An 11,326-nucleotide genomic window follows, 5' to 3' on the forward strand; every position below is an offset into this window, starting at 1 on the left:
GCATGGCACGAGCTTTTATAGATGTCCTGTAGTATATAGGGCCTGTCTAGGGACAGATTTTCTTGTAATTGTGTCACTTGAGCTTTGGGGCAGCTGGATGGATCAGCCAATTTGTCTTGCAGTAATGAATGTGAGTGAGACATCCTCTTACCTTGTTTCCTGTGTGTCCGCTCCCATAATTTATGACTGTGACAATGACATCTAATCATTTTACTACTTCTCTGATCGCTAGGCTCTGGAAAATTACTGGATGTTTCTTAGAATGTTTTCAGCATTGTTTATGTAGAAATACATCTCGGTCAACTTGTCCAGGTTCAAAAACACACAGGTCTTCTTCTCTGTCGGGTTTGGACCTTCTTGAGTGCATTTTCTTTCCTTTGTCACCAATATTTTATATTTTCCTAGAATTATGATGTATGTGGCACCTCTTATTTGCTGTTTTTTGGGAACATAGGAGTCTGAAGGGTGTGTGTGTCTCTAAAGAAGTCTAAAGACTGGAGCTTCAGCAAAGCTATTGACCATTTACCTGTAGCTCAGTAGAGTATTTGAGGTCAGATAACAATCAGCTGATCGTTCAGGGTTCAAGCAACTGACCCCAGACGATCAACTATTGATGAGTAGTAGTATTCTCCATGGAAAACCCCTTTGACCAGAAGTCCAGAAGAGTCACAACCATTGCTTATTAGTGAGTCCGCACTTTGGTTTGTTGAGGTTACGCCCCTTCCCCATACATATGCTCCAACATTGCTTATGGAAAGGGATTGTCAAGGGTAGTCAAACCGCTTAACGGGGTTGTCCCATGAAGCAAAGTTGTCCCCTCTCTACTGGGTAGGTGATAACTATCTGATTGGTGATATCTGACCGCTGGGAACCCCACTAATCAGGGGAATGGTGGTGCTAAAGGAATAGAGAGGGTCATGTATGTGCATCACTACCCCATTAATTTCAGTGGGGTTGCTCAAGACTGCTTCCCCCACAGTGCTTCAGACTGCAGCTATACAATCTGCACAGGTGCAAGTATAGCTTGAAAAAGGCTTTGTTTTTTTTTGTTTTTTTTTTGGGGGGGGGGGGGGGGGGGTTGTAGTTTTTGGTGTGGTGCTTTTGTTTTGTTTGTGCAGATTGCTTGCAGTCAGTTCTGCTTTCTCTACTGATATCACATTTTACATTTGCAATAATTCTTTGTCTTGAAGGCGTTTGCAGATCCCCCCCCCCCTCACTTCTCTCTGCATGAATAATTAAAATTGCCGTACACAATGACTGCTTGCCGTTATGAAATGTTTTAAACATGAGTTCTAGAGAATCTTGTGCAGGGTACGACTTTCACAGTCAGCAAGTCATGTATATTAAGGCCCTTTTACACGCGATGATTATCATTCAAAAAATCGCTTGAACAAGCAAAAAGAACGATAACCGCTCAGTATAAGCGCAGCCAATGATTGAACGACTAACGATAAATCATTCACTTTTTGTTACTTTTATGCAGGCAGAACAATTATTATTGGTTCTTTCACTAATCGGTTTAAATACCAATTATTTAGTCACTCAGTCGATCATTTAGTCGCTCGGCCAACGATGTAGCTGCTTGTATAAATGTGCACAAGCGAACTCTTGACTTCGTTTGATGTATCACTTGGTGTAAACAGACCATAAGATTCAGTCTGACTCTTCCACAGAGCCCACGGCTAGAGGTGGACATGGTGAGGGGTGGCCTATTTATTTAGATAATAGAACATACAGGGCCCATTCACAGCTATGTTAGGGCTTTTCAAGAGGAAAGCAGAGAAACGGAAATAAATGGATCTGGTTTTATTACCCCATTGATTTCAATAGGCTTTCAAAAAATGGAAAGCAAACCAAAAGTTTTCAGTTTTCTTCCATTCTGCTTCCTTAACTAAATATTTGTTCAGTTAAAAAAAAACAAAAAAAAAACAAACTGAATGGAAGCAAACTGAAAGTTTTCCAATTCCTTTTGTGAGGGATTAGCGTTAGGATCGGTAGCAACCTGGGCATAAGCAGTCAGACAGTGACACACGGGATACAGTCTGTAGTCCAGGCTTCATTTCAGGACAAGCAAAGCAAAAACACAGGCCTTAACATAAGGCCAACATAAAGTAAGTCCTGCTCGTCTGAGCACTTACTAGACATGGATCATCCCTGTCTACACACTTGTAAAACAAATGCTCATTGCGTACACCAGCCAGGCTCTCAGACCTGTAGAGGTCTCAGCTCTCCACCCTAGGACCTGTAGGCCCAGGCTTTATAAGGCCTGGTACCAGCCTCACCTGGTATGTGGGAGTGGCCATCCCACCCTTCGCTTTGACCACTCCAGGAAAAGCCGGCCCGGATTATGCGGCTTGGAGTCACTTACATACTACAACGTGTGAGTAACCTAATGTTACTGACACCTGACTGCCGGCTTCCTCCACCGAGCCCAGGCTGCTCAGTGGCACGTATCTGCCCAAGTGCTCCCTAAAGCCGCATAGGAGAGCATCCTAGGCAAAATGTATCGGCCCTCCAGCACTTTGCCGGTCACTGTCTCACACTTTCCTTTCTTTAAAAAAAATATCCATTTAAAATCAATGGGTTGGGAGGGGGGGGCACATACGTTTAGTTCCATTTTAATTTAGCTTCTCTACTCTAAAATTGGAACAGAGATATGGGAAGGCCAAACACTGGTGTTAATGGATTCCAATTCAAATTGTATTGGTTTGCCAGTATTTGTGTCAACGCTATTTTACTTTTTGGTTATGGATTTTTGGCAGGTGGACATCATATGTGGAGATCATCTCCTGGAGCGTTACCAGACGTTAAGGGAAATTCTTGCTGAAATTGGGGAAAGTGCTGTTCAGGTACAGTATAACTGCAGCAACTACTTGTATCCGGTTACCAGGGTTCTGGTATTAGGGCTTATTTAGACGACCGTTTTCACGCTGAGCCGATATCCGGTGTCCTTGTCTGCGGGGGGGGGGGGGGGGGGGGAGGATGGAAGAGCCAGGAGCAGGAACGGAGCTCCCGCCCTTCGCCACTATTTGCAATGTGAGGGCCGGAGAAGGGGCGGAGCTAAGCGCCACTACTTAGCTCCGCCCCCATTTAGCCCCCTCCTATTGCAAATAGTGGAGAGGAGTGGAGAAGGGGCGGGAGCTCAGTTCCTGCTCCTGGCTCTTCCATCCCCCTCCCCTGCAGACAAGGACACCGTATATAGGCTCGGAGTGAAAACAGAGCCGATATACAGTCGTCTGAAATAGCCCTTAGGCTGGATTCAGACGAACGTATATCGGCTCAGTTTTCACGCCGAGCCGATATACGGTGTCCTCATCTGCAGGGGGGGGGGGAGGATGGAAGAGCCAGGAGCAGGAACTGAGCTCCCGTCCCCTCTCTGCCTCCTCTCCGCCCCTCTGCACTATTTGCAATGAAAGTAGGCAGGGCGGGGCTAAGTTCCGCGAATTAGCCCCGCCCCGTCCTGCCTCTCCATTGCAAATAGTGCAGAGGGGCGGAGAGGAGGCAGAGAGGGGACGGGAGCTCAGTTCCTGCTCCTGGCTCTTCCATCCTCCCCCCCCCCCCCCCCCCCCCTTCCCCTGCAGATGAGGAAGACTTCTATCGGCTGGGTGTGAAAACCGAGCCGATATACGGTCGTCTGAAATAGCCCTTATACTGCAGATCATATACTACTTTGCTAGAGAGATTTATCAGTAAATCCTATTTAACCTATCATTTTAAATTGGTGATTGGCATTTTCCAGTGACAGTCCTTGTGTTATCGGGTACATTCAAAACATAATCCATTACCAATAATTGCTCAGAGTTTGGGCTTATTGCATCAGAGACCCGTTTCTCCTAGATTATGGATAGTGCTTAAACCAGTCTAATGTTTATTGCCCCACTTATGCTACACTCCTAGGTATCTAAGAAAGTAAGATCGTAGTGGTAGTTTGGCAGGATCCTCACGCCTGAATGCCGGTGGTTTTCTATCTGCACCCACCAAAAATAATTTATCACCTATCCAGCAGCTTGTATGTAGACGGCTCAGGCTGACTGCAGCCTGTAAAGATGAGGTCAGCAGGTAGACCCGGAGCCCCGGTGAGGGGCGGGCGGTGAGTATCAGCTGTTTTGTTATTTTGCGCCATAGGGGACTCCATTAAGATTCCCTTTACATAACAAGGACCAACCCTTTAAATGCTCACAGTTTAGATGGGGAAATTTGGAAATGTTTGAGTTTCCTGAGAAAAAAATTACTTAAGTTGAATTTGTGTTTTTTTTCCTGCAAATTTTGCGACCAAATAAGGAATTGAAAGCGGCATCATGGGAAATATAAACTCTGCTTTTGTTCCATTGATGGCCTCGAGAATAATGTCCGCTGCAAAATGCATACAAATGCAGGACACATTTCCTTACTGTCTACAAATCATGTTGCTGCAGGGAGCTGCGGAGCAAGCAGTCAATTATGGCTGACAGCTTTAGTACAGACATGGTCTTTGCTGGCTCAGAGATTCCATATAATTGCATTATGCGGCTAATTGTTGTTTTACTGGATGGGTTTTGTCTGTTAATTATAAGATATGTTAATGGTGCTGATTGTAGCAGTTATAAGCTCAGCTGGCTTTACTTTGAGAATTGATATAAGAGGAATATTCATGTCCAGAATACACATGCTTTATCACTACAAAGATAACCTGCATGGAAGCTGTGTGGAGGAACACCAATTGTGGAAAATGCATAAAATATATAAAAAACACAATCGCAGCAATTCCTCTATTAATCTCCACCTCTCCGTTCATCTTATCTTGTCCTATTGCACTCAGAACTAGCAGATGCAATGATCAGCCATAACATTAGAAAAGGGAGAATGAAGGCTCATTTACACGCAAAGACAATCTTTCAAACGATTGAAAGTTTTAGCGATCATTTTGCATAAAGTGGAAGTGGGCACTAATGTTCATTAACAATTAATCAGCTTAATTTGTGTGTAAAAGGGTCTACATGAACTGTTTGCAGAGCCCAGCATGTGAGCTGGGCTCTGCACACAGCTGCATTGTTCTCGCACTAACTGTTGGCAGAATGCAATGTAATTTCCCGGTACCCGCTGAGATCACAGCATGTGGTCTGTGTTGTCTCTTTGCAGCTGTACAGTAGATTTTAAGCTCACCTTAAATCATCCTTCAAACGAAAAGTGCACAATGGCTGCATTTACACGCAACCATTATTGCTCATTTGCGGTCGTTTGATAACCATTGCGTGTAAATGGGCCTTAACTTAGATTATGTCAAGCACCTAGCAAGGGGTGTGGTATATTGGTGAGCAGATGGAACAGTCAGATCAGGAAGTTGATGCCTTGGAAGCACAAAAATGGACAACTGTAAGGCCCTGAGAGACTTTGATGAAAGCCAAATTCAGACATCTGGGTCAGGACAGCTCCAAAATGGCAGTTTTTGTTGGGTGTTCTTGGTATGTAGTGATTAGCACCTACAAAAAAGTAGTCCAAGGAAGGATAATGGAGGAAGCCGCAACGGGGTCATGGGCCCAAGATTTGAAATGAAGGCTAGTCCTACAAAACCACAGAAGAGGTACTGTACCAAAAAGAGAGAATACACTGCCCATCGTAACTTGCCAATAGCGGCTATAGCTGTCGTAACTCGTGAATAGCGTCTACAATAGGCACGTGGGCATTAGAACTGGACCATGAAGCAGTGGAAGAAAGTGGACTAGTCTGAATCCGTTTTTCTTTCAAAACGTATGGATGGCCAGATGCATGTGCATTACTTGCCAGGATGCATTATGGGAAGAAAGCAAGACTGTGGTGGCAGTGCGATGTTCTGGGAAAGCTTGGGTCCTGGCATTCATATGGAAGTTACTTTGACATACACAACCTACCTAACTATTGCACAGACCAAGGGCACCCCTTCATAGCAACAATATTCTCCAATGGCAGAGTCCTCTTTCAGCAGGATAATGCATTCTGCAATACCGCAAAAATAGTTCAGGAATAGTTTGAGGAACCTGAGTCCAAGGTGATGACTTGTCCTCTAGATTCCCCAGATATAAGTCTGATCGAGCATCTGTGGAATGTGCTAGAAAAAGATGTCTGATCCTTGGAGGCTCCAACTCCTAACTTACAAAACCTAAAGAATTTGCTGCTAACATCTTGGTGTCAGATACCACAGGACACCTTCAGAGGTCTTCTTCAGTCCAAGCCTTGTTGTTTTGGCAGCACAAGGGAAAAACTCCATAATATTACCATGCTTTCCCAAAAATAAGACCTTGTCTAATATTCATTTTTTCCCAAAAGAGGCACAGGGTCTTATTTTCAAGGGATGTCTTATACTTACCTAGCAGTTGCCGTCCGGGTCCCTCACGTTGCTCTCCGGCATTCCGTCAGGCTTACTTGCTGTTTTCAGCGCCAACAGGGTTTGTAAACCCTGCCTCCAGCAAGCGATTGCTCTGATTGGCTGAGCAGCGGTGCTTGAGAACCAATCACAGCCATTCAATGAATGGCTGTGATTGGTTCATCGAGTGCTGCAGTGATTGGCTGAGCAAGCAAGCCTGCCAGAGAGCAGCGGGAGGGACCCGGACAGCGCCTGCTAGGTAAGTATTTAATTTTTTCTCCATGTCACGTGGGTAGGGTTTATATTTCAAGTCTCCCACCCCTGCTCCCCTGAAAATCAGAGTAGGGCTTATTTTAGGGGTAGGCCTTTCTTTTGGGGAAACACGATAGGTAGGTGGCGCTTTAAGATTATGGTTGATGATTGTCTTTGACCCAAGAGTCTAGACTTTGATAGGATTACCTATCGGGCATCACTGTTCTACTCTGATAACACACTTGCAAGTGTTAGGTTAGTAGATGTTGCTTAGTTTCCAAAAGAGTGTTCTGGATGATTCTTCTTATACCAGAATATGCAAGAATGTGATGGTGCAGATTCCAACTTTCTTTAGTACATAACATGAATGTTTAATACTTTACCTTATTATTGTTTAGAGAGAGAACTGTAGGAGATTCCTTCTGCCTTGAAGGTCTCTAATTAGCAAGTGTAGATATGTAAATGCTGCCAAGCAATACAGCTCCAAGATCGGCATGAATGATTCTTCTTTTTTTTTATATATTTTTCCTATCCACAGTTATTATAAGAAGCAGAATAAAGATGAATTACGGTATTAGATGTTGCTGCATTTATATTGTTTCTGTAGAACAGTTGGAGAAGTATATGAGAACTTGCTAAAATAACCATCTGGCAGCGGGGCTGGAAGGTGACCTTTTTGTTACAGAAAGCATTCACATTCGAGGCAGTGTGTGTCCTTACCGGGGAGACTGCGCTGCACATTCCCACTTCACACTCTATAAGAAGACAGCGTATTAGCAGGAGAAGCATTTTTATAATATGCATGCATGGCCATTTCAATGGGAATCTTGTTGGGGGCATGGCAGACAACTTGAGCTATATCTTGTTTTCTGTCTATTCATATTGCAAAGCTAGCAGAGTATGAACACTATAGTTAAAGTGACCCTTCTATTTTGGGACAAAACTCTGTTCCGAGCCTGAAAGGTTGGGGATATATTGCCTGCAGTCCTTCTCTGCTGATGTCCTTCTGATCCATCAGGTTGGGATCCTGTTTTCAGCCATTCAAGGTGGCTGCTTCAATTTACTAGCTACGTAATGCATATTCTGGACTGCCTTTAGATTGGTCAGCACTGGTCATGCACACAGTGCTGTCCAATGAGAAGCAGATATAGTGTATTGGTAGTCTAACACTACCAATGCACTGTGGTGATGAGGTAGTCTGAAGACTGCGTCAGCCATCTTGGATGGCTGAAAATGGGACCCAGAACCAGCAGGTAAGTGGGGCATCAGCAAAGACAGCCAACAGCAAGTAGTATAATTGACTCCTCCAGTTCTGGAATAAAACTGTGTCCCAAAACCTGAGGGTGGATTTTTTTTTTTTTTTTTTTTTTAGAAAACCACTGGTATAAGTTGCATGTGAATAAGAATGGCAAACCGACACATGCCATCCCCTCGCCATAATGACATCACAGCAAGAGCAGCTTCATGGGCCATTCACGCAATGGACAGCAAGGGACCCATTGCCTTGTATTGGAGACTGTTCTAGAAATGCTCTGTGATCGATGCAGAGGTTGTTGTGCAGGGAGGGGAGTAGATAGTCACAGCTTATACCTATTGTGAATGGTGAACCCTACGTTATCTACATCTATAGGGGTTACCTCTCAGTGTAATCCTGCTTGTAATTTTAGCGATAACTACTAGAGATGAGTGAACCTACTCGGCCACGCCCCTTTTTCGCCCGAGCGCCACAATTTTTGAGTACTTCCGTACTCGGGCGAAAAGATTCGGGGGGCACCGTGGGTGAGTGGGGGGTTGCAATGGGGAGTTGGGGGGAGAGAGAGAGGGCTCCCCCCTGTTCCCCGCTGCTACCCCCCGCGCCGCCACGCCTCCCCCGGCGCCCCCCCGAATCTTTTCACCCGAGTAAATCGCGGTGCTCAATCGAGTAATTACTTGAAACGAGTAGGTTCGCTCATCTCTAATAACTACTTTAACGTTTCTCTACAGATCAGTGATGGACTATTATCAGGCTCTATGGTCAGTGTGAAAAATGCTGGATTTTTTTTTTTTTTTTTTAAATACAGATTGTGACCGAAAAAGTAAAAATCACCAAAAATGTTTAAATATATTTAACACAAATGTGACTTGTATAAAAGGTCATTTTCTGATGCCATATTCCCTTCAAAGCGACTGTCGAGTGGGGTATGTGAGGGGAATTAAACACTTAATAACATTAAATGGAATGAATAGTTAAAGGGGGTTTTAATACTGATAGATATCCTTAGTTTAAGCTATCAATATATAAGGTAAGTAAAGTTCTGCCCCTTGTAGCACTGTAGTATTACAGCCCCTTTAATCAGCTGATTGGTGGAGAGTTGGGAGATGGACCCTCACTGACCTGATATTGATGGTCATGATTGTTAAAGCCCTAGGAAACCCTTCAAAGGGTATCTAAATAAGTATAACCGGTACATTTACCATTATGGCTCCTGTGCAGACTACAAACAAAAAAAAAGTTTAGTACGGTGTTAGCCAGTAGAGCAAAGTGTGATTGTTCTCAGCAAGAGAAACAAAGTAATCTTGTAGATATGATACCTTTTAATGGCTAACAAAAATTAATCATGTTGTAGCGAGCTTTCGAACCTCTCAGGAGACAATCCAAAAGCTCGCTATAACATCGTGTATTTTTGTTAGCCATTAAAAGGTATCATATCTACAAGATTAGTTGGTTTCCCTTACTGAGACCAGACTACAAACAAGCTTGTGTATAGAGTGTTCCTGCAATATTACTCTACTGCCTCTGCCCCCCTCTTATTAACATCCAGTCCGTAGAAGAGGGGGCAGATAAAGGAAGGCAGTAACACATGGCTGCAGCCAGAATATATAGAGGAAAGCGATTTTTGGAAATTTTCAGCACATCATAGCGTCCTGTGCACTGATGCTTTAAATCCGAGAAGACTGCCTGGGGAGGCAGGATACCAGCTGGCAGACAGCCTGGCGGCTAGCGAGTGGTAAACACCTGTACCCAGGGACACGATGGGGAAAAACTAGCTTTGTTTGGCACTTGCTAATAAGTTCATCGATTTTTGGGATTCTGAAAGGGGTGCATTTATTTTCTAAAGTCATTATTATTTTCCTTCGTCGGTAAACTTGATATATGTGATAATGAGAATGTTTTGTGACTTTAGCCACATACATCATATACATTTAACATCTTGAATCCAAATGGAACGGCAGCAAATGACTACGTACTGTTCTTTTACTTGTATGGTAACCTTGCTTCAGTACTGATGTGTGCTGCATAATCAGTTATCCGATGTGTTTATATAAGGGCACATATATCCTATGATTGTGTTCATCCATATTTTGCATTGTCTGTTCCCAGGATGGTTTACTCGTCCTGCACTTTGGCTTGGTCCTGTCGCCGTTATCATTGACTTCAATGGAAGGAAGTATTCACCATGGAGTTCACAGTATGAAGGCCGCACTATGAAGAAAGACGTCGCTCCTTTTCTGCGTTGTGAACACATAGATTGACCAATATGGCAGTGGTATTACGGAATTGGCATCCGTGTCATAAACTCCATCGCTCATGTGACGTTTCCTAACAACTAATCGGCGCTCGGTTGATGCTTGCCGGACACAGAAGTCAATATTCCATCAGTCAACTTGATATTTGCCTCAATGTAAATCGGTTATCTGCAACATGTGGCTGTCGTGAAACGTCAACCTCTGCCATCGCTTGCACCACGGACAGAGGGCTGCTGCTTGCGAACCACTGATGTCAATTTGAATTACGAAGTCTTTGTAAAATTGAGTACACCAAATGACTTATTGCATAATGTATATTTTGTATATTTGCCTTACAGTTGTTCATGGACGAATATAGCAGAAACTAATTAATGCAAAACTATGGGCAGATTTGGATCAGGTAGCACCATTGGAGTACTCCATATCTGATGCGTTGGTGACATCACAGCTATATTACACGAATAGTACGGAGAGCTTTCGCTCACTTCTAGAGTAAATGCACATGGGATGGATTTGCTGCGGATTTTCTATGCGGATTTTCTTTCACTTAAAACTACTGAAATACCTGGATTTCTGTGAACGGATTTGTACCATCTTTGTGGCATTGGAAGGAGAACATAGTTTCTGTTTTATTGTATATACTTAAAATAAATCCAGTTTAGACATAATGTGCCGTTTTCTTCATATTGTATTATCATAGTTTGTCTCATTGTTACAAAATTGCAGATTGCAATATGTTTTTCCCAACTTGATATTGGCATTCCAACACATAATTGCTGGCCTTTAGGCTGGATTCACACGAACGTATATCGGCTCGGTTTTCACGCCGAGCCGATATACGTCGTCCTCATCTGCAGGAGGAGGGGGGGGGGGAGCCAGGAGCAGGAACTGAGCTCCCGCCCCCTCTCTGCCTCCTCTCCGCCCCTCTGCAGTATTTGCAATGAAAGGAGGTGGGGTGGGGTGGGGCGGGGCTAAGTTCTGAGAATTAGCTCCGCCCCCATCCCGCCTCTCCCCATTGCAAATAGTGCAGAGGGGCGGAGAGGAGGCAGAGAGGGGGCGGGAGCTCAGTGCACTGCTCCCAGCTCTTTCAGCCTCCTCCCCCTGCAGAGAGACGACGTATATCGGCTCGGCGTGAAAACCCAGCCGATATACGTTCATGTGAATCCAGCCTTAGTTGGATTCACTCCCATTTGGAATCAATGGGAGCTGAAGCAGCTATTACACTTTTGGCACTTCTGACTCCAGGGA

At 44.2% G+C, this 11,326-nt stretch overlaps 1 protein-coding gene across 1 annotated transcript in view; it reads left to right on the top strand.

The window, feature by feature from the left end:
• The window catches only part of PCGF6 (polycomb group ring finger 6), a 39,110-nt gene extending 28,364 nt beyond the window's left edge, over positions 1-10,746 (top strand). Inside the window, exons 9-10 of the mRNA XM_066600900.1 lie at positions 2,763-2,849; positions 9,933-10,746. Of these exons, the coding sequence (XP_066456997.1) occupies positions 2,763-2,849; positions 9,933-10,040 (195 nt within the window). The 3' untranslated portion in view covers positions 10,041-10,746. The remainder of the gene's footprint in view (positions 1-2,762; positions 2,850-9,932) is intronic.
• Positions 10,747-11,326: the final 580 nt, after the last annotated feature.

The sequence above is a fragment of the Eleutherodactylus coqui genome, chromosome 4, assembly GCF_035609145.1.
Source record: "Eleutherodactylus coqui strain aEleCoq1 chromosome 4, aEleCoq1.hap1, whole genome shotgun sequence".
NCBI classification, from domain to species: domain Eukaryota; kingdom Metazoa; phylum Chordata; class Amphibia; order Anura; family Eleutherodactylidae; genus Eleutherodactylus; species Eleutherodactylus coqui.